At 42.1% G+C, this 24,462-nt stretch overlaps 1 protein-coding gene across 1 annotated transcript in view; it reads right to left on the bottom strand.

Annotated features, from left to right (window-relative positions):
* The window catches only part of KCTD1 (potassium channel tetramerization domain containing 1), a 207,547-nt gene extending 201,089 nt beyond the window's left edge, over window positions 1-6,458 (bottom strand). Inside the window, exon 1 of the mRNA XM_055235491.2 lies at window positions 6,344-6,458. Within this exon, the coding sequence (XP_055091466.1) occupies window positions 6,344-6,352 (9 nt within the window). The 5' untranslated portion in view covers window positions 6,353-6,458. The remainder of the gene's footprint in view (window positions 1-6,343) is intronic.
* Between the last annotated feature and the right edge of the window lie 18,004 nt (window positions 6,459-24,462).

Below are 24,462 nucleotides of genomic sequence, written 5' to 3'. Positions count from 1 at the left end.
AATCCCTATTTTGGTCAGCATGACAGCGTACTTGTGAGTAAACGATTTGCTCAGCAAGAGATAGAGACCAATTCACATGTTCTGATCACAACAATCTCTCACAACAACCTCACACTGTTTTTGGTTTTTTTCTTTCCCTCTTGGCATAACAGTAGGGTGCTGGTGTGGCAGGGAGATACAGAGGTGGGGGCGAAAAGAGACAGGAGGAATGGAAGCCGGTGGCAGAACAAGCAAGCCCTCTGCCAAGTGCCCTTGAAAAGGGCTTAAATAGTATGTCCTGGACAGAAAGGACTATGGGTGTAGATGAGAAAGCAGAATGGCTAACGGGGGCTAATGGCGGGGTTTTCTAGTCAGCCAGCTGAGTTAGAATCCCTGCTCTGCCACTAGCCTAGTCTTTGACTTCAGGCAAGGCACATAGCCTTTCTAATCCTCCAGGCAAGAGGAGATACAGCTGGGGTTAGGGTAGGGGGAACACTGATGGAAGAGTCTGAGATCTATTTAGAAGGGAAAGTTGGCCGGGTGCAGTGGCTCACACCTGTAATCCCAGCACTTTGGGAAGCCAAGGTGGGCGGATCACTTGAGGTCAGGAGTTCGAGACCAGCTTGGCCAAAATGGTGAACCCTCACCTCTACTAAGAACAGAAAAATTAGCCGGGCATGGTGGCGGGCACCTGTAGTCCCAGCTACTCGGAAGGCTGAGACAGGAGAATCGCTTGAGCCTAGGAGGGGGAGGTTACAGTGAGCCAAGATCCAGCCACTGCACTCCAGCCTGGGTGACAGAGCAAAACTCCGTCTCAAAAAAAAAAAAAAAGGAAGAAGAAGAAGAAGGTTAAGTACACAAAACCTAGTAAAGGGTTGGCCACAGGTGAACAAGAAGACAGAAGTGTCAGGTGGACACCTAGGTTTCGGGCATGTTATCTAGGGTGGGTGCAGAATAAGATGGGTGCAGAATACTAATTGCCTCACAGTCTTGTTTGGAGGGCTCAGGGAGGTAGGTATTCCAGACGGCCTCTGCTACTTGTTCCCTAAATCTTAGCCATGGATGTTACCAGTGCCTGGGGTTTCAGAGGCAGCTGAGATAAGGTGAGACTGATGTGGACCGAGGGACTGAGATGGCAGGGGCCAGACTTGGGGTGGCTCCTCCAGAGAAAGTGCCCTTTGGGGTTGATTGATACTACTTATATGCACTTCAGTTGGACATACTCTTATTTTTCCTCTTAACAATCCTATAAGGCAGGTTAGAGAGATGACATCATTCCCATTTTTATAGAGAAAAAGGAATAGGCCAAAATGACGGTTGTTTTTCCAACTGGAGTTTGCCCTCAGGGCCATCCACATGAGAACCACCAAGAAAAGTAGCTTATGGAATTGCATTTGTACATCAAACCCCTACGGAGAGAGTGATATTCAAAGTGTTTTCAGTTGAGAGATTTGCATAATTGTGTCAGCTATTTGTATGTAAACAGACTTTTAAAAAGCGTCCAACCATTCATTTTATAATCATCTGACACGTTTATAATATTTTAACACAATTAATTTACACTATAAGGCACACGTTTGTTTCAGAAGGCTCAACATAGGCCTACTTCAATGATGAATTCCAACTTAGTCAGACTTGGATAAATGGAACCACATGGTACACTTCATAAAGGAAAAGGCATTTTGGATAGCAGGATAAAAAGAGCAGGCCGATGCGTGCCTGATAACACTGTAGGCACTCCAGACCCAATTGTTGAACAAATGGAGGTATTAAAGAATGACTAGATGCTTTGGTTTCCTTTGTGAATGCTGTTACACTGGATGTGAATGAGGCTTCTCACTGCTACTTAATCTGGCTATTAGAAATGACGTGAAAGATACAAAATCCACCCGGGCTTCAGAATTCCCACGTCTATTCAATTAACATGCCTGAAATCTAGGTGTCCACTTGACACTTCTCTCTTCTTGTTCACCTATGGCCAACTCTTTATTAGGTTCTGTAAACTTTCCCCTCTGCATAGATCTCAAAACCTTCCATCAGTATTTCCCCTACCCTAACCCCAGCTATATCTTCTCTTGCCTGGATGACTATAATAGCCTTCCAAGGGCTATGCTTCATCCATCTGGGTCCCTCTAACCACTTCCCAGAGTGCCAGCAGAGTTATTCTTTCCAAACACCAATCTGATTACTGCTGCCCCTCTCCCAATCCTCCCCATCATTTACTCATAGGGTGAAGACCAGGTGCCTGTCCCTGCAGTCTGCATCACTGCTTCCTCCATCTCTTACTCCAGCCAGTTAAGCCCTTAGTTCCTCCCCCTTTGCTAAGCCTCTCCTGGCATGGTAAAATACTGTTCCTTCTTCTTTCTCCCTGGAACTTAGTCTCTGTTCTCTCTCTCTTGCCCAGGCCCCTTCATCCTTCAGATCTTAGTGTGTGGCACTTCTGATCCTGGTCCAGGCCATTTTGGCCCCCTTTAAGTTAATGCTGCCAGAACCCCATATTCCTTTTCCTTCAAAGCACTCATCTCTGTCAGTTGTTCAATTATTCGATGAATGTCTGCCTCTCTGGACTATAAGCTCCATGAGATTGGAGGCTTTGAATGCTTTTTCTCACCATTGTGTCTCCAGCATTTAACACAGTAGTTCTTACACAGCAGGCACAAATATTTGTTCAGTGAATGAATGAATGGACCTAATGAACACAGGCTTATTATGCTTAAAGGATAATCTCTCTGTTTTGTTTTCTTCAGTTATCTCAAACCAAACTCATCAACAAGCAAAACATTATTTACATCTAGCATGTTTTTATGAATGAAAAGCCAGAGCGAGTTGTCTCACTTCTGCATGAGTAAGCTATTAAAATAAGCATACATTCTTGCATCCAAAAATTTCATTTTTATTCCCAAGATAGTTCATCCTAAAGATGGAGCAAATAAATGCTGTTTGCCTGGGAAATTATAAAAGCAGTCCAAAAGAAGGTTCAGAAATGCAGTTTAATAAACAACTAAATAAAAACGTTGGTGAACTAATGGCTCACAAACATCATTTGAATGACTCAAATGCAATGCAAATGGGAAAAGATCTTAGCTAAAAACATCACATCAGAAGTAGAAAACTATCACTCTGATTCAGAAACATTAAGACAAGAAAGCATTTGTGCAAGCAATTGCTATTGCTGAATGCAGAGCTAAATGGAGGTTTAAGAAAGTTCTCTGATAAAATACATCTGTCACTAATTACTCTTACATTTAAAAACCTAAACTGCTTTGGATAAATAATTTGATGCCAAAAGGTCCATAATGCATTATTCAACGCAAATCGAATAATATGCTTTCATCATCATCTAGTTGAAGTCTTACTGAAGTTACTTTCCTAATACTTAAGTGGTATAATTTGTACAATGATTACTGAAGGCTTCCCCAAAAATAAATATCTCGCATCAGAGTAAGTTGAATGGTCAGTAAATCACTATTAAGTAAATATGAACCAAGCTATTACTGTGCACCCCTACTATGCAAGCCCTGGCAAAGAATTACAAACACAAAAATCTTACAGCTAGAAGAGAGACCTCTAGTGTGTGTTGGAGAACTTTATATATTGTGCTTCAGGCATAATTAATACAGCAAAATCACTGCAGTCGTTTTGCATACTGTGGTGAGAGATTTTTGCCAAATATCTTTCACCCTCAATTCATTTCAAAATTTCTTCCCGGCTGTGTGACATTTTTGCCTAATTAGCTACCTTCTTCTTACAAACATAAGCCTAACCCGATGAAGTTTTCTCCGTGATGCAAAGTTTTAAAGTTTCATGGTCACCTTTGCAACCTAATTAGTAAACATTTAACCTACTGTCATCATAACAACTGCTCACAATTCTTTCCTTTCAGGCAGCAGCAGGACTCCCGAGTCAAACTGTTGCAGTCAGTGTTTTAGTTTCCTGAACATCAGCCCCTCGTAGTAAGCCAAATGCCACACAAATACAAACACGAGGAATAAATCGGCACACTGCCCATTATCCAGGAGACAAATGGATCCACTGCTATTTTAAATTCACCAAGTAGGCTATTAGTTGCCACAGATTCCCATATATGTAGGTGAATTCCTTGATGTAGAATCAGGTTTAATGAATCATTCTACAGCATCAGCCTCAGCCTTTTAAAATCCTTTATTTTCTCCTTTTCCACATTAAAAACACATTTGAGATACACACAGAAAATGTTTCTCTAAAAAACGCACACATACACACAAAACAGGAGGTCTCTTAAGGAGTCTACTGCTGAGAAGGTAAAAGCATTTTGCTCATTTTTAATTTGCTAAAACAATCCAAGCATGCTTGGTACCCAGAGGGTATTCTCAAATAAACTTGTATCTCTAGCTGCCAGCTTAGTTGATTGAAAACAGAAGGCAACCGTTTCTTAAAGAATATGTTAAACTGTTACGTCTCCCAGTACCACCCAGGATACACACACACAGACACACACACGCACACACACCGCATAGTCAAGGATTTGCTTGAAAGCAGCCAGTTCTATCATCTAAAAGGTCATACATTTGTACCAAATTACTCCTGCCTACTGCGGTGCATCTTTTAGCGAAGAAGCCAGTGCCACTGGGATCCTGGACAGTTCTCGCGTGCCATTCTCCACGTACAAAGCCAGCGGCCCCATTTGCGACTTTGCTAACTTAGTTGGCTTCCGCCCAGCCGAACCCCGAAGCACAGTCACTGAAAACGTTTTGATACCAGAAAATCATTTCCACGACAGTGCAAGTGTTCGAAAGCACAAAGGCAGACACTGTCTACCCGCGACAGTTCGCAAGTTTGCGGTGGCGGGGCGGCTGTGCGGAGCGCGCGTGCAGGTAAGGGATTCCTGCACCACACGTCTGCTTTCCTCTTCCTGGATGTTTTGGGGCTCGACCTCACTTTTAACGCGAATTCACCATTACGCGCCCCCCACCCCGTTCTTTTGCCAGGAGGCGCGGACTCTGTTTTCCAGCCAGGTCCCTCTTGGGGGAAGGAGAAGAAGCACACTTCACATTTCAATAAAGTGGGGTGGCGGGAGTGGGTAGGGGGGCGGCGGGAGTTGGAGGGAGCGGAGGAGGAAAGAGGTCAGAAAGGAGCCAAACAGCATCCTTCCCGCCCACCTCTGCGGCCCGAGCGCTGGTTCAGACGGCGGCCAGAGGCGATCGGGAAACTCTGTCCCTTTAAGGGAACCTAGGCCGCCAGGAGGGGAGGGAAGGATGCGGGCTCCGGACTTGGCGCTGCCGGCGGCGCGGGGAAGAGGCGAGCGCAGCAAAGCCACAGCCATTACCTGCAGCGCCGCCCCCACCCCCTCCCCGGCTCCCAAGGAGACTTCTAATCCGGAGCATGTGCCGTGCCCTTTATCCGGGGAGGAGGTGGGGAGGAAGAGGAATGAGAGCTTTTTAAAAATAAATGAAACGTTTGCATCCAAAAGGGGGAGGGGGGCTGGAGATGGGAGGGAGTGGGAGGGGGCTTTAAAGGCGCCCGGGTGGGTAGAGGCGACGAATCTGGATCAGCCCGGCCTGAGACGAAGAGCGCCTGGCACCGGCCGCGGCTCACGAAGGGGAGCGGAGCGGTCCGGCCCGGGCAAAAGGGGGAAGAAAAAACAGCCTCGGGCCCCAATCCGCTCGGCCGCCACAATGGCGTCTTTCACGGGGCGCCCGGGGGCGCCGCCGAGGCTGCCTGCGAGAAGAGGGTGGCGGGCCCCCTACCCCCAGCAAGAGCGCAGCCCCGGTCGCCGCCGCCCCCTGCGCGCCCCGCAGGGATGTGCCCTGGGCGCTGGGCGCTCTCGGCGGGGCCGGTTCGCGGGCGCGGAGCTCTGCGTCGGGGAAGAAAGGGACGCTCGGGGGAGGAGGAGGGAGGGGCTCGGGGAGGGCGGGGGAGAGCCGCGGCAGAACGGCCGCCGGGGAGGCTGGCGCGCGGAGCGGCGGGCGGGCGGGCGGCTCCTCTGGCACGGGCTGCCAGAGCCGCGGCGGCTCCTCTCCGAGATCCGGAACCCGGCCCCGAGATCCGGAAACCCGGCCCCGGCGCGCCGGCTCCCGGCCCCCGGCCGCGGCCCCAGCTGGCCGCACCCGCTCCTCCTGCCCGCTCTGCTCCGCCCTGCTCGCGCCGGCTCCTACTGGAGGAAGAAAGCGGAGAACTGGGAGCGGCAGCCCCGGAGGAGGCGGCGGCCCCTGCCCCGCCGCGGGTCCGAGCGGATTCCTAGTCGCCCGCCGCGGCGGGCGGCGTGTGTGCGAGTGTGCCGCGCTCTCGCCCCATGCCTGGCACATGCGTAAAAGCGAGTTGCGCCCAAAGTCCCAGCCATACCCTCCTTAGCAAATAATAACAAACCCAAACCGTCAGATCTTACCTGAAACATTGAAGCACAAAGTCTCTCTCCAAGTCCCCTTTTCCTTTTCCTCTCCCCCCTTTTCCGATTTCTCTCCCAGCGATCTGCTCGGCTCGCCACACCAGAGAGAAATGCAATAGCTTGGCTAAGGTAGACAGAACAAAATACAGAGAAGAGTTGCTCCAGGGCTTTGAAACCCCTCAAGGCAAGGATCAGGATACAATTAGCTCATGCCTCTACCTCTAGTCTAAATCAATCTCCAAAATAAAACTTAAATCAAATTAACTGATCACAGGGCAGACAATTGATCTCCTTCAAAAATAAAGCTCTACATATACCTGTAGAGAAATATACACATAGGAAATTTTTTTCCAGATTTTTTTTGTTGGAAAAGCAGTCTCATTCCAGCCTCCAACTTGCTTTTTACCCTCCTCTTGCACAGAAAAGCTGATTTTAATCGTTGTGATTAGTTTTGATGTAACGTTTCCGCGGGCGATTTCTGCAAATGGATGGAGTGTTTCTTTGCCAAAAGAGGGAAAAGCAGCAGATGATGATAATTATAAGGATTGTTGGTTGTTTCTTTTTATTTGTGTCTAGGGCTCTGTCTTCACTTTCTCAAGTTGACCTGACATTGCTGTTACACTAAGGTCGCACAACTTGTTGAGAATCATCGCCCTGTCTGATCAAAGGATAGGTGATAATTTGGCAACAGAGCAGCACATTTTTGGTTCCTTTGGCGACATAACGTCCCAAATGACGTGGATAAAAATAAGCACATGCAGTCTGCTTTGCCCCAATCAAGTCTGAATCAGCGCCTGAGGGTGATACACAAACTCATTTCAAATGTTCAACCATGCAGAATTGTAAAAAGATTGAAGGAGTGACACCGCATTTTTTTAATGGCAAAATTAAAAGAAAAAACCTACATTAGGTGTAGCCAAGGACCTTTCATTCAGTTTTATTTGATCAACCTTCTGAACACACCTCACCTCTTCCCTTCTCTTTGCTATTCTCCACCTGGTATCTTTTATAGGGGGGTTTGTATAATTCCATTATTTGACGGAAGTGCTCAACAGAGCTAGAAAGGCTAACATAAATACATTTCCCCAGATTGCTACTCTGGTTCTGACCTCCCCCACTCCTCATCACTTCTTCCTCTCTAGGTCTTTGTTCAAGGAGATTGTGCCTGGGCCAGTGGTTATCTTAGTTCTTTTTAGTTAGGGTGGGATATTTGGTTATAAACTCAAGGATCACCTCCCATTACTGTTATATCCTTGCAGGATACTTTTTGAAATGGTATGTTTTTGAGCACTTCACAGTTCATTAATTCAAAGACTTTGCTGACATTTCTTATGAAAAAGATCAGGTTATATGGCCAAGGATACTAAAGAAAGAAAGAAAAAACCCTAAATAGAACCAGACATGTCCTGCAAATACCTGCAACTGGCAGCATTTCACAGGAAGTATTTTTTAACCATCATTTTTCCTTTAAGGTAAGCAGCTGCTGCAATGCCAACAGAAAAGGGAAGGACTAAGCTTTTAAAAAGTAAATAGAGTCAATCAGATTAGTGCTATAATACATGAAAGATTAACATAATGAGAACTAGGGGTGTTGGCAGATTTTTTTAATGTAACAAGCTTATATTACATGAGTATCTTTGCACATTCTTTTTCTCTCTATCCCCACACACAAGGTTGATACATTCTCTGATCTGCAATAAAAAATTTTAAATGTCCACAAGCCCTAAATTCAATGGAATAAAAACTTTGTTCTTGCCCCTAAATGGCACTAAATGTTAATACAGGAGAATGTGAGAAGAAAAGAGACTATGGAAGAAATATCCCCAATCACTGATATGATGACTGAATACATTAAAGGTGTGGCCTAAAGTGACTTTTAATTAAAAACAAACAAAAACAATCAAGTGTCACGTAGAGAACCATGCATCATTGTCCTAGAATTTTAGAACTGGAAAGATCCTTTGCAGTTATCTAGTCCTTTGGCATCACTTTATAGACGAGGGAAACAGGCAGCTTGCCCAGTGTCAGGAGCCAGCCATTGACAGGGGATCGGCCACAAGAGGCAAGACAAGAAGAAAAGTGAGTGACGTTCGTCTGAGAGCCCTGACCCTGCGAAGTTGAGCATAGCATTCTAAATTTTGTTGACATGGCTTGAACCGTACTTTTGAAATTCCCTTTTTGAGATTGTCCTCAAGTCCTGTAGCACAATCTTCTAAATATCTTTGATGGCAACGGAGTTTTGATCTTTGATCATTTAACTTTGGAAACAACAACACAAAAAATTATTGCCAGGTCTAGACATTAAGTAGATGAGAAAGATGGCTTATGCTACTTAGAGTCGAAAAAAGAAAATAGGACTAAAAACAGGACAGTTTTCTTATTAGTTCCTAAGAGGAATAAAGACAGTTCTCAAAATATTTTAAGCAATGAAATTATTACTGGAAAAAGGGCTTTTCTTTTTAAGATAACTGCTCGGAAGGGAATAATATTCATTTGAGTGAATTAAGTTCTGAAATGTACATTTATAAGACATTTTAATATTCCAGAATGACATCACTTACAAAAAGATGATCTTTTAAAACATTAGGCCATTGATATTTTAAAGTGATTCAACCTGTTTGGTTGATCTTGAACTTGTAGTAATTCCAGTGGCAGATAGTAATTCCAGTGGCAAATAGTGGTAAATTTTCATTCTATTGTGGTGGGGATCTTTATTTTCTTGCATTTCAAAGGGATCTCAAAATTGAGGCTGTATAAAATATTTTGAAAATTTATTTTGTTCCATGCAATACAAAGAAATCAGTAAACTTCATGACCTTTTAAATCAAGAGTAATGACAATTGACTTTAAATTTTAAAATAGGCTGTCAGTGAAATAGCATGTGAAAAGTCAGGTTCGTATCTTGCCAAGTACGAGATACAAACAGACTTCAGTCAGCCTCTGCAATCATAAAACGACCTGAAAGTACTTTTGTACTTTTTATCTAATTAACAATCTGCATTTTGGGGTGTCTGTAGCACCTTTTTTTGCCCATCTTTAAGAAATTGGGAAAAAGAGTGTATTAAAAATCCATCTAACCTCCTTTTTTTTTTTTTTTTTCCGTAAATAACTGGTGTGAGACCAGCAGCCTAACAACCATTAGCCACACGGAAGACAATGGCAATAAAATTGTCAGCAAGAAAACAATCAAGAAGAAAACTGGTTTCTTTCTGTCTTCATCTTCCAGGGTCTCACTATCAAAATAAGTTCTACCACTTTTTAAAGGCAGAAAAAACCAAGATAGGATATTTTGAATTGAAACTAGCAGCTCAGCTGAAAAAGGTTTGCACTACAACGGTTGTGGAAGAGAAAACGAGCTGTTCTTGGAGGGGAGCAGCAGCCCCCTTCTAATGTTAGCACGGGAAAGCACATTTGGTTGCATCACAGCCACTGAACCCTCAGAGTGCAAGTTGCCACAGAACAGCACGGTTTTGTCCAGGGTAGCCCTGCGGTACATTCTTGGTGGTGATTTGACAAGATCTGGACATTAGCTGCTGAGATGAAATGTGAAATCGCAGAGCCCTCCACTGAAACAGTCAGACACTCGGATCAAATTTTAAAATCCCATTGCACTTTCCATTAGGAAGAAGAGAGAGGCCTCAGTGCTTGGGCTCAACCTGGGCGTGCATGGATACCACTAGCTGTGGTGAGGCTGCCACAGTTTCCCCTACCTGGTCACTAAACAACAGCATTTCCATCATTGCTTCAGCAGAATCCACCTGTGACTACCACGAGAGGCCCTGCTGCATGGGAAGGCTAATTATATTGTTTTATTTTATCCCTGGGTCAGTTTTTTTGTGGGAAAATCACCTATTTTTTATCAGCCAACCTGAAACCCCCTATAATGCTGCGGAATGTGCACATTTTCCTGGAGTTGAATAGAAGCATTAATGAGCTCTAACAAAATGGGTTTGTGATTCCTGGAGTTTGGCCCCAGCCACCACCTGTTTATAATTAGCCTCTGGAAAACCTATTAGTTTCCTGTATCACTGTCAATATTGAGTTTGTAATATCTCATCTTCTGAGAAGGTAAATCTTCTAACAGTTGCAGATATGCCAATGGGCATATTTCTGAAACACAAATACGTACCAAGTCCTTGTATTGAGACCCTTAAATCAATGTGGTCTCTCTTTTTTTTTTTTTTTTTTTTGAGATGGAGCCTTGTTCTGTCACCCAGGCTGGAGTACAGTGGCACGATCTTGGCTCACTGAAACCTCTGCCTCCCAGGTTCAAGCAATTCTTCTGCCTCAGCCTCCCCAGTAGCTGGGATTACAGGCATGCGCCACCATGCCTGGCTAATTTTTGTGTGTATATATATATATATATTTTTTTTTTATTTTATTTATTTATTTTTTTAGTAGAGATGGGAGTTCACCATGTTGGCCAGGCTGGTCTTGAACTCCTGACCTCAGGCAATCCACCCACCTTGGCCTCCCAAAGTGCTGGGATTACAGGCATGAGCCACCGCGCCTGGCCCAATTTGGTCTTTTATCAAAGTTTCTTCTCTGGTTGTCTAACGTGAATGCTAGTTATAATCTCACATTATAAAACAACACAGATGTATGAAGAAATAAAATCTGACTATGATTGGATACGCTGACAGCTGTTTTTGATAGTCTTATTCAGTTGAGAAATCTGTCCACAAGGAGGTAGATGTGTGGAGAAAGTTGTGAAGCATCTGTATTCACTACTGGCATTTGAAATTCTTTGCTGGATACTTACCTTCTATATTTTAAATAAATAATTGCAAGTAGGTTTTATGACTCTAGTTAAGTTACAATAGTAATTCTGCCACCTTAACTTGTGGTGTTACCTGATCCTTAGTTTCTTTAGCCATAAAATATGAATGAAAATATCTATTTTGAAGAGTTATTTTGAGGTTAAATGGGATAATATATGGAAAGTGTCTAGAACTGAGCCTAGCACACAGTCAGTTCTCAATAAATGATAGCAACTATTATCATTTTGGTTTATAGTAGTTGAATAAGTCACATGGTCTCTAGTGTTTAAGTTAACAGCATAGAAGAAGGATATCTTTGCAATGGGAGTACTAATTTATCAACATCTCTGTGGCTAATCTTTTTAAAAGATAATAACTAAATCTTGTTTTATTATTTCATCTAGAAATTATATGGACATCTCACTTCGTCACATGTAAAATAATGGGGTGAAATGAGATTTTTTCCAAGGTAAATCCTAGCCATGAAAAATCGTATGTTTGTGATGCTGCTTACTAGCGAAAACACTTGCTTTTTGTTCCATTGAGGATCCTTGATTTTGACAAGACTGCTTCACACATATAAAACAATTAAGCATTATGTGTAATTGCTCGTATAAGAAGTGGTACTTGACTAGAATTCTGCCATGAACCTCTTTCTTCATAATTATTTGCTTTTTGCCTTTCAGGAGTTACAAAATCAGTATAAGCAAGCACTTCACAAACAAAATTTTAAAAAAAGAAAATGCAGTTTTCAAAATAGGAAGAAATAAACTTCAGGGCTGATTGAAATCTCTAAGAAATAGTTCAATCAATCAATCATATCATACCATCCTATTTTCTACATTCTCCAGTTTATGTATTAAATATATTCTTTGCTAAGCTTCAGACCTTATCATTTTCAGATTATTCCATGTAATCTGTTAGGCTATCCATTTTAAAGCTAGTGGCTTTTTAAAGAAATGCAGTGGCTGTTTTAAAGAAACATTTTTAAATAAGATATACATTTCCTTAGATATTTTGTGCTAGTTCATATTCCAGTGCCTCCTAGTAAACTCTCTGGCACTGAAAGGTACTTCTGTTTGCAGTGTAATGTGTCACATGCACAGCCCATCCGGTACAGAACCACTTAGCTTTGCTTCACTGTTCTACTGTCTGAACCAAGGCCGTTCATGAGAAACCCCATAATACAATTGCGGCACCTCCGGGGCACCATATACATTTATGTAAGTTATCTCTTCTTGCATCCTTTGGGTGTCAGAACCTCTCAGCTTTGCTAACCATAAAAAATCCGCCTTAAGCATATTACTAACTTTAAAACTCTAATGATATGGATGTCATATTTCAATTTTTAAAAAACCTTTCCCTGCTCCACCCCCGAAAAAATCCAATAAAACTTATCCAGTGGAATCATGCTATGGTTAAACACATAAAATGTATTTAAAAGAAAAAGAATTGCGAATATGCTATAGCCAACCCCCCCCAAAAAACACAGAAAACAAAAACAACACACACACGCACACACACGCGTGCACACACACACATGCACACCCCCAAAGGCCGAGAACAACAAAAAAATCTTGTCAATAAGTAATAATTAAACAAGAAACAAGGCCAGGTGCAGTGGCCCATGCCTGTAATCCCAGCAATTTGGGAGCCAAGGCAGGTGGATCACCTGAGGTCAGGAGTTCGAGACCAGCCTGGCCAACATGGTGAACCCGTCTCTCCTAAAAATATGAAAAACAGCTGGGCATGGTGGCGGACGCCTGTAATCCCAGCTACTTGGGAGACTGAGGCAGGAAAATCACTTGAACCTGGGAGGCAGAGATTGCAGTGAGCCAAGATCACCCCACTGCATTCTAGCCAGGATAGAGCAAGACTCTTGCTCAAAAAACAAACAAATAACAAACAAAAAACAAAAACACAAAGAAAAAAGAAAAAAAAAACAAAGTATTAACTCTAACTCTGGCAAGAGCCGCTATAAACAAATTGCTACTGATAGCAAGAACCTGTGCACTTTCTTTAATGTCATCAGGAGAGAAAGCACTTTCTAGGGTCTTAATGAGTATTAGCCTGATCAGTTAAAATGTGCACTGGGAGATGAGGAGCAAATCAACAGGACTATTCAGTATGGACGTTTAAATGATTTCAACATTATTTTTACTAATAACATTAATAATAGTAGTGATAAGAAACAATTATGACTGATGCAAAACTTCCATTGTGTAAAGACCATCTGGTTATGAGAGTCAGACATGAAAATCTGAAATTAAATCCTCAATCTGTCCCTCTAAGGTTGCTTTGTAGATAATGAATATCTTAATTTTTTAAAAAGGAAAAAGAAATCGATTGTACCAAACATACAGCAGCTCCTGCTGAGAAAACAAAGTTGGTGTGTCTATTTCTTTTCTAATTGTAGATGTCCCTAAACAAAACAAAGCCTCTGTGAAAGAGCTTGCAGATGATGGTAGTAACTCATCAGCCTTTTATTTTGTTTCTTTGCGTCTGAAGATTTTGATAGATAAAGCATTATTATACTCCTATTATTCCTTATTTCCCCAAGGCAAGGGCAAGCATTACTGCAGGTTTTCTTCCTATAGTAAAGCCTACTTAAAGATGTCTTTTGGGGGGAGAAGAAGCTAAACCTTTGGTCTTCTACAACAAATACATAGTTTAAAACTTATCTTTATGTAGTAAAGACAGATATCAAAGAGAAAGCATCTAACTCAGAACCCAGAAGATGGCCAGTATTCATACATATTTGTTATTTTAGTTTTATTGATCATACCCGGGTTTAACTCTTTCTAACTTTTGGATTTTCTGGCAATATCAAAATAGAGTGGAGATAGAAGGACAAATATCGTATGATTCCATTTATGTAGGGTACTTAGGATAGTCAAATTCATAAAGATAGAAAGTAGAATAGTAGTTACCTGGGGTTGGGGAGAGGAAAGCATGGGGAGCTGTTGTTTAAGGGGTACAGAGTTTCAATTTGGGAAGATGAAAAAGATCTGGACGTGGATAACGTGATTGTTGTACTTAATGCCAGTGAACTATACACTTAAAAATCATTAAAATGGAAAATTTTATATATTTTTTGCCACAATTAAAAATGAATAAAGTATACAAATATTAAACTCTAAGAAATAGGTGAGAGGAAAAAAGTACAATATGGTAAAAAACAAAGCAAGGCATCTAGTTCTCTGATTCTCTTCTTGGTTAGTGTTACATCTGAGTTACACCTGGTCACGATGGCCCATAAAGAAGTGGGGCAGAAACCCCAGAACCTTGTGTTGACCATGTCATCACATTGAAGACCCAGCATGAGTGGGAGCTGGGTCTGATCACCATTCTTTGTCCGGCACAGCTAAAATGTCCCATTCATTGCGGATTCCTTCATTGTGTTATAAAAACTTGGATATTCTGAGCCAAATCAAACACTGGAAATTGCTAAATGGTGTGTCTGGATACTTGAAATTACGTAGGCAAAACAGCCTGGTGTTTGACAATATTTTAGACATGCCCTATGTGTTTGTCATTGTGTAGATGTGAACTTGTATCTGAAAATACAAAATCTACGACAGCTTGCAGATTCATAAAATAATGAACTAAACTGGTTATTTAGAATCATGAAACGAAAACCTGTTTTTACCTTTTTTTTTTTTTTTTTTTTTTGAGGTTTGGATTGGGTTAGAGATAGCTACAGCCTTGATTTTCTTTCATAATTTCTGTGGCCATCTAGAGATGCCTGTTCTGTCCATTTAGCCTAAACATCTACCTCTGGTCTCATTGTACTTGCTATAGTTTTATTGGTGCTCTTTTATTTTCTGAAAATAGAGTTCTTTTTGTTGTTGTTGTTTTGTTGTTGTTGTTGTTCTGGAAATAATAGCAAGAGAACCTTTTAGATTTTAAAGAGTAAAAACACATTTTTCTCTGCTTTTTTCATTTCCTATAAGGGTGCCACTCTCTGATTTTAAAATCTATTCAACCTGAAAACTGACCTCTATCTGCAGTTCACCTTTAATTATATTTTGTGAATTATTTGTAAGGACGATTGGTGCTGATGGCAGAGTGGCCGGTCATAATCGTATTTAGAGGCATGCCTTTTCTAAATACTGGGTTATTCAACTCATCCTCCCTGAACTGTGTCTTGGTTCTCTTAGAAATGCATCAGTGCAAAAGAACTGAGGTTTTTCCTTGTGCTTGATCTAGAAAGCACTAACCCTATGATGGAAACTTAAGAAAAAATGTAAAATTGATAATGAATAAATTAAAGGACAAACACAAGCCCAAGCAGTCTGCTTCTTTGCAGGTTTATAGGTAGTAGGATTGGGGTTAGGTGGTGGAGAAGGTGTCAAACCACTCTCCCTTTTCTTCTTTGAGTTCATGGACGTCACAAGTTCTCACTGTCATTCCTGGAAGAACCAGAAAGTAAACTAAGATGATAATGTTAATCTCCACTTTTAGACAACATGTTAAGTTTCAAAGCATCATGACACAGTTTTGAGTCTATATTTTAATCTCTGATATATTTAGCCTTAGCTAGCGCTGACGTTATTTTACCTAGTCCTGGTATTTTCCTGTGGTAACGTTCCTGTTTTCTAACACTCCTTATTCAGACAGAGACAATGAGAAGTTGTATTTGTACAATTTACCAAACACTCACCTCCACTGCTTCATTTCATTCTTTTACCCAGGGTTGTTAATCTAATTTTATTGAAGATGAGGAAAGAGAAAGAATGACTTCCCCAAAGTCATGTAGCAGAGGAGAAAGAGCCTTCGTCTGACTCCAGGACCAGCGCTTTTTGTACCAGATGAAACCTTGCACTTGTGTTATTCCTAACCAGTTGTCTTGCTCTCAAATCTCTCTTTTCTATATCCATCTCTGGCTTCCTAGACAAAAAACAGGCTCTTATAGGAAGCATATATAAACTAAAACAGTGAATAAACTTTTCAAATAATTTGTTCTATGTTGCAAAAGTCAGTAAATAAAACAGGAGACATCCAATCAGCCAATTTCTTTATCCATGGGATATCAAGCTCCTTGTTTGAAGGAAGAAACTAATGACTTTCTCCTCCCTCTCCTCCTCCTCCTTCTTTCCCTTTCCCTTTTCTGTGACGACTCTGACTCTTGTAGTTGTTCTGATGTCATACCCATGGGAAGGGCTCCTGAGATTCTATGATGATCTCTCTGTAGACACAGCTTGGTTCCTGGGAGGAGTTAATATGCTCATTCATTGGTATGCTCGTCAAATGCATAACTCAGATATATCAAACAAGGTGCAGCTCTTTTTTAAAATTTAATTTAATTTAAAGTTCCAGGATACATGTGCAGGACATGAAGGTTTGTTACATAGGTAAATGTGTGCCATAGTGGTTTATAATGCAGCTCTTTAGGAACCTCAGTAAGACCTTTGTCCTGTGAGTTAGCAGGAAAGGGGTGGCTTTGCCCCAGAGGAAGGGTAACTATTCATGATGAGGTTGAGTTTTCTATTGCCCGTGCCCACACCTATTTTTTTTTAATACAAGGAAGGAGGGAGACAGGGAGGCAGATGAGTAGACAAGTGGCAGAAAATACCTTTCCAATGCTCCCATGCTGATCAATATGCCTGCACCACCATGCTGGGTCATAATCCCTGTAACTTGGCTTCGTTTACAGGGTCCAACGCAGGATGCCTGAAGCTGAATGGACATAGATGGGACTGAAGAGAACAGAACACAAGGTCTCCATTCTTTGGACACCCTATTCGTATTCTATTCCCATTTTTTTAAAACTTGCATAACATCTTTCTTCTCCCTGTTGCCTTTCCACATCCTCTGTTGGTGATAAATAAAGGGAAAGGTGTTTCCCAACAAAAAGTTCTAGAGGAACGTCTTCACAGCCTAATTGGCTGTCTCTTAATTTTGAAGAATCTTGACTATGTCTGTTTCCTAATTAGACTAGGAGAACCTGATGGGGGTGCTGATATTACCTCCTCCAGGAAATTAAGTGTATAAGACAGCTTCTATCCAAAGGAAACTGTCCACTCTTTCTCTAAGTAATTACTTTCCCAAACTTCACATCAGTGAAACTTGAACCTTTTAGAAGAGAAAGGCCTTGCACCCTCTGCCCAGGTGTACATCACATGTGCCAAATCACAGAAAAAATCTTGAGGAGGTCTAAGTTGAACACTTTAAAGTTAGAAGATTCTCCCAGTTTTCTCTGCCTGTTCTGTCTCTATATGTAGTTTCATATTGATTATAGATGTAGATATGCACATTTCCTCTTGACGAAGAAAAAGGAGTTGTGCTCCTGCAAATGAAAAACAAATTCCATTATTTCTTAATAACTCGAAGTTTTCCCAAACTGAATTGGACCCTGCAAAGTGTAGTCAGGTACTTGCCTCTGGCAGAGGCCACTATGTAATACATTAGGGTGAGAGGGAGGAGAGCTTGTCACACACGGAGCCATTGTACCATTTTATATACAACAGGAAATATCTCCCAAGCCCCACGGGTGGTCTAATAGCCTAAAGCATCAGAATTGATTACCCTTGGCTTGCTTAATTCCAAATGTCCTTGATAGTCAACAAAAGACTTGGTTGATGCAGAATTCTAAACTCCCTGTCCATGGTTAAGCACTGTAGTAGTAGCTGTCTGGACAATAAGAAGAGATGTCTGAGAAGAGTATGAACCTAAGCCACTGACTTGTAATATAGAAATCAAGTCAGTCATCCATTATGCCCGCAACATTTGTGTTATGCAGAGGGGTTGCTTCTCCCTTTCACAAGCAGGAAAAATGTGAACTGCAGTGAAGGCAGGCAGAGACTTTACTTCCTAGGGCATGGACTTATTTTGCTGATAGAAAGGCCCTGGGCCTCAGTAGGCTCCTAATAAAAAATAAGATAAACATAAAAAAATTAAAAATTAAATTTGAAAATAACATTAAAAGATTAAAAATAAAACCATCTATTCAATGGTTTCTCTCTGCTCTTGGAGTAAAGACTAAAATCTCCCAAGGACATGCTTGATCTGGCCTGTCTCCCTCTGCATTCTCATGAAGCTCCTCTCTTCCCACTCTGAGTATCCTCTGCTGCTCTCCTTTAGCTCTTCCAGTTAGCTCACCGCTCCAGAGCCTTTGCACAGGAGGCATCTCTTGTAAGTAGAACACTGTTTCCTTCCTCTAGCCTAGTAATGCCTGTTCATCCTTCAGCTCAGATGTCACTTCCTTAGGGAAGGTTTTCTTCCCTTTGGGACCAGATCAGTGCTCTCTGTAATAAGCACTCATAGTTCACTGGATTTTTTCTTTTGAGTATTAATCAAGTTGCAAGTATTCCTTAATGGGATTATTTAATTACCATTAGCTTCCATAAGGAGGAACTGTAGTCATGAACCACATAGTGCATTCCCATCAATGAGGGACCACATATCGGGTGGTGGTCTCGTAAAATTATAATGCCGTACTTTTACTGTATTTTCTGGAATGAAGGTAACAATCCCATGTAGATTTCCAGGACCTCAGCCCTAGAGAGGGTCACTTAGTAAATTTAGTGTGAAAATCTGTATTCAAAACCATCACCTAAGGACATTCTGATGCAAGTAAGCCTCATCACACACTAGAAATGCTTGTCTAGGTTGGGCATGGTGGCTCATACCTGTAATCCCAGCATTTTGGGAGGCCAAGGCAGGAAGATCACTTGAGGCCAGAAGTTTGAGACCAGCCTGGACAATCAGCAAGACCCCATCTCTATTTTTTTAAAAAGAAAGAAACACTGGTCCACATTACGTAGAGGAGGAACCTTTAGAGAGCACAGCTAAGTCCATATTCTTTGTCTAAATATTTTGTATAGTTCTATTTGTAAGAGGTAAGGAGAGGGCCTTGAGATTTCCCTCAGGATGAATTCAGTTCTCTGTGGGAAACAATTCTCCACAACCACATTTTAGTTCTAACCTAGAGCCAACAGATGGTAGCTTTGTCAGTGTTGGTGGTTCCTGATTCTATTGAGAGTACAGGAAAATTATGAATCAATGGTTCATGGCCACAGGGTAGGTGCTGAAAGAAGATAAGAGGGCAGACTAATGGAACCCCATAACCAAGCTACGTGGCTCCATCTCGGACATCTGAAAGAGGTAGTGTGGTGCAGTGAAAAGAACATCAGGCCAAAGTTGGTCCTGCCATTTACTAGCTGCACAGCCTTGCTTGAATGAAACTTTTGGGCATCAGTTTGCTTATTTATAAAATGGGGGCAATTAATATTACTTTGTGGTGGTGTCAGAAGGATCAGACATAACATATATAAAGCCCTTGGCATGTAATACACATGCAAAAAAGCGTACGTGTATGTACATATGTGTGTGTGTGTGTGTATGGTGGATTATGTGTATCTTGGGTTTCAAGGGAAAAGCCAAATTATATATTATTTTTTCTATTATAAAGCCTTGTTTAAAAAACGGGTAATAATCTCTGAAACACAGATTTCTGGGTTTTTTTGTTTTTGTTTTTTGTTTTTTTTTGAGACAGAGTCTTGCTCTGTCGCCCAGGATAGAGTGCAATGGCACGATCTCGTCTCAGTGCAACCTCTGCCTCCTGAGTTCAGTCAATTCTTCTGCCTCAGCCTCCTGAGTAGCTGGGACCACAGGCATGTGCCACCACACCTGGCTAATTTTTGTATTTTTAATAGAGTGGGGTTTTTACGATATTGGCCAGGCTGGTCTTGAACTCCTGACCTCGTGATCCGTCTGCCTCGGCCTCCTACAGTGCTGGGATTACAGGAGTAAACCGCCATGTCTGGCCTCTGTTTTTATTTTCAGGGATTATGTGAATTTGAGTGGAAGCATTGTTACATCTATACCTTCTTGCTTCACTCAGGCAAGAAACTGAAAGGGAAATTCTGTATCTTTAACTTATCCTCCACTTCTCAGAATAACGAAAGCAAAACATTTCAAAGTCTCCCAAAATTTTGTCAACCCATTAAATGTTTATTAGCATTTTACTTCCCAAGTACAAATCAGAAATAGAATAGTTTTAGCCAATGAAATGTTTACTGTCTAGTTAGGAAAATAATGTTTTATATAGGAAATAATCAGAGAACAGTACCAGGTGGTATGCAAACCTTTCTAGCTCACAGAAGGGCAGAGAAGAGGGAAAATGGACCATGTAACCCAAGTGGTGTGACCATAGATTTGTGGGAATGGGAGAGAATATTCACACTGAAGAGTGTGAGATGGGGGCGAGGTGCTGAGGTGGGTCACTGAAGGTTGAGCAATAACCTCAGAGACAGTCCAAAGCCTCCCTTGGGTGGTAGAAAGGGCGGAGAAAGTCAAGTTTTTCCAGACTTATCAGAGAGCAGAACATGGATAGACCCAGCAAGGGGAAGAAAAATTGGAGGCAGGAGAACTGTAGTAGCTTCTGATTAAAAATGGAGATGCAGTCAGGTGCAGTGGCTTGCACCTGTAATGCTGGCATTTTGGGAGGCCAACAGGAGGATTGCTTGAGTCTAGGAGTTCGAGGCTAGCTTGGGCAACATAGCAAGAACTGGCCTCTACTTAAAAAAAAGAAAAAAGAGAGATGCTTCTCTGGGTGTTTGTGTTCATGCTTTGGTTGGGTTCACGGTGATTGCTTTAGTTGGGGGTGGGTGGAGGACCCATGAGAGTTATTGCTGGGCTCCTCATAGCTGCAGCGTGGGGGTCAGGGCATGCCATCAGCTGTCAGTGGTGGTTGGAACAGCCCTGTTTGGGCTGCTCTGTGAACATGTAGAGAGATTCCATCGTCTCTCACAGTACATTTTGCTTTCTGTAAAAATTGTCCTTGGGGTAGGAAGATCCTCATTTTCGGTATAGAACAAACACAAATAAGATATTTCATATCTTCTCTGCCATTTTCACCCTTCCCTGTAATTGGAAACTCTTGCCCCCAGTCTCACCTGTAGGATTCTATCTTCAAATGCAGAATTCTCTTCTCCTCACCAACCCCTCCCTGTCTGTCTCATTTTTTCCCTGCTTCAAATTTTCATGATCTTTTGTTTTTCAGTTCTTTTGATTAGTGATGGTAAAGGGAGTAGGGGAGAAGAGGGAGAGGACTCTTCTGTTTCATTAGTTTCTGATAAAGTGTGCAGTTTTTAAAGGCTGCTTTCAAAAATCCACACACTTTCTGTTGAACAGTCTTTAATTTACCTCCTCTTTTCAGACTTTGGTTTTGTGCTCAGAGGCATTCAGACCTTGTGCACCTCCACATGGTGTCTGAACTGCCTCCAGCTGATTCTGAGGGTTGAGCTTTTCTTTACCCTTCAGCTTGCTATTAACCATTTTCTTCTTATTCCTGGAGTATGCTCATTTCCCTCAAGTTCACTGCTGCGGACTTTCTCTTGGGAGTCACCCCCAATTATAATATCAAACCCAGTTTGTGGGGTGATCTAGCTGCCCAATGCAGCTCTCATACTCAGACACTCCCTGTTACATAAGACAAAATGAATTCTCTTCTCCTCACTAGTAGACACTTACCCAAGTTGCATTTAAGTCTGGGTTGCTTATAAAGCATCAACATATCACCTCCCCCGATTGCACCTAGTATGTTTCATAGGCAAAACCTGAGAGAATCTTTGTTGTTTTAATTACAGTTACTGTGTTAGCAACTCGAATTATTACTCAGTGACTAGATGTATGCATATTTCTTTTTAAAATCTTTTGGGTGCTTGGGATTTGAAACCTAAGGGCTTTTTCATTTTTGTAAGTTATTTCCCCAATGAGACACATACAGCTTGGGTTGTTGAGGTTTGGGGAAAGGAGTAGAGGAGCTTCAGGGTGCTCGTTCCTGGGTAGTGAAAGTCACAGTAGGTGACTACTTTTGGGCTTCTTGGTGAGTCTTACTCTGTGGGAGTCCTCCCTTCCTCCTTCCCTCCCTCCCTTCCTTTGTATCCTTTATTTCCTCTTCCTCTTCTTCATGACAGTTGCTCTTGCTTTCCTTTCAACTAGAAGTGAAGGTGCCTTCATCACTCTTAGGCTCTCTCTCCCCTTATCTTTTTTTGATGTTTTTTAAAATTTATTTTATTTTTATTTTATTTGTTTTTTTGAGACAGGGTCTTGGTCAGTTGCCCAGAGCTGGAATGCAGTGGCACCATCATAGCTCACTGCAGCCTCAACCTTCCGGGCTCAAGCCATCCTCCTACCTCAGCCTCCCAGGTAGCTGAGACTACAGGGTGCATACCACCAACTCCTGGCTAATTTTTGTAGTTTTTTTGTAGAGATGGGATTTCACTATTTTGCCCAGGCTGCCCTCAAACTCCTGGGCTCAAGTGACCCACCTGCCTTGGCCTCTCAAAGTGCTGGGATTACAGGTGTGAACCACCGTGCCAGACCCTCTTCCCCCTTACCTTCCTAATCATCTCTCCCCATCCACCGCACCCAGGCTTCACTTTCTTTTTAAGTCCTCAAGGTAAGCTTCAAAACCAGCCACTGCTTGTGACTCTGAGTCTTTACAGATGTCATTCTTGTTTCACTACTTTTCAGTCCAGCAGAATAGCTCAGCCCTGTATCAGCCAGCAAGTTTCTTTCCATCTTTCTGTCTGTTCGAAATATTTTAAAGGCCAGGCGCAGTGGCTCATGCCTGTAACCCCAGCAGTTTGGGAGACCAAGGTGGGCGGATGATTTGAGGTCTGGAATTTGAGACCAGGCTGGCCAACATGGTGAAACCCCATCTTTACCAAAAATACAAAAATTAGCCAGGTGTGTTGGTGCATGCCTGTAATCTTAGCTACTTAGCTGAGGCAGGAGAATTGTTTGAACCTGGGAGGTGGAGGTTGCAGTGAGCTGAAATCGTGCCACTTGCTCTCTAGCCTGGATGACAGAGGAAGACTCTGTCTCAAAAAAAAAAAAAAAAAAAGCCCGAAATATATTTAAAATATTTAGGACTTCTGTGGAGTTCTTAGGGCCTAAGAACATTCTGGAGATTTTGCACTTAACACTTGGATCCAGTACAATATGTAATGTAGTTGTGAACATGACCTTGCTCCTAATTCCCTAAAAGCCAACCAGATGTCCCTACTCTTGTTTCCAGACCTCCTGACCCCAAGCAGCCTCCTCTAAACCATCTCCTATCCTAGACTTCTGGGACTCTGAGAATATTGTTGTTCATTACATCCATTCATTCATTCTTACAGTTGGTCCACAAATACCTGGAGAAAGGCCCACGAGGGGCTTTGAGGTGTATAAATATAAGACCTGAATTACAGTCTCAGGATGTTGCCCATTCCAAGTCCCTACGGGTAGGGACCTAAGGACCCCTGGGAAAGGAACAAACAGGGATTTCGAATGTATATAATTTTCCTATCATAAAACAGGAATGGTTCTGTTTACATATCTCTTGCTAAACTTAATTTTGTACTGGCTTAAGTGCAAGCTTGATCAGAGACACTAGTAGAAGGAAGCTTCTATGAGCTCTGGTCCTATTGTACGAATTGGTCTCTAATTAAGGAAGAGTTTTCCCTTCAGGGTTATACACAGAATCTTACCCTATTAATTTGTTTCTGGGCCTTTGTTGCTATGAACTTTGGCCAGCATTTCACCCCCATCTGTGAACACACTCTGGGAATCCCGCACTTCCACACTTTCTGGGTGAGGAGAGAGACAAGTGGCTCCCATTTAGGCTGCATCTGACCTAGCCCTGTCCCTCAAGGCTCCCACCCTGTCCAAGTGAACATAAGAGTAGGACTCCTAGCCCTGGCCTTCTCCTAACAACAAAAGAAAGTTTCAGTTTCCTGAAAAGTCTTGCACTTTCCATCTTTCTGTCTGTTCCTCTACTCCCTGTCATCAGAATCACTCTTCTGGATTGAGATTGGAAGGGAAATGAGAGTGAAAATGTCATAGGAGCCAGAGCTTTTCCACCTTGACTGTGTCATTAAGCAGCACATTCTATACCATGGAATTTAAGATGCCATCAACTGTAAGATGTAACGTTATTTTATGTCTGATATGGTTTGGCTATATCCCCACCCAAATCGCATTTTGAATTGTAGTTCCTATAATCTCCAGATGTTGTGGGAGGGACCGAGGGAGGTAATTGAATCATGGGGGTGGGTTTTCCTCTGCTGGTCTTGTGATAGTGAATAAGTCTCACAAGATCTGATGGTTTTATACAGGGGAGTTTCCCTGCACACATTCTCTTGCCTGCTGCCATGTAAGATGTGCCTTTTCTCCTCCTTCACCTTCCACCATGATTGTGAGGCCTCCCCAGCCACGTGGAACTATGAATCCATTAAACCTCTTCCCCTTTATACATTACCCAGTCCCAGGTATGTCTTTTATTAGCAGCATGAGAACGGACTCATACAATGTTCCACAGGAAAAAAGAAACCAACCAATTAAACTATGATAATCATTGATTGAAAA

This window comes from Symphalangus syndactylus, chromosome 1 (assembly GCF_028878055.3).
Source record: "Symphalangus syndactylus isolate Jambi chromosome 1, NHGRI_mSymSyn1-v2.1_pri, whole genome shotgun sequence".
Lineage (NCBI taxonomy): Eukaryota > Metazoa > Chordata > Mammalia > Primates > Hylobatidae > Symphalangus > Symphalangus syndactylus.
Note: the sequence above shows the minus strand (reverse complement) of the source record. Positions and strands in the feature narration are given on the sequence as shown.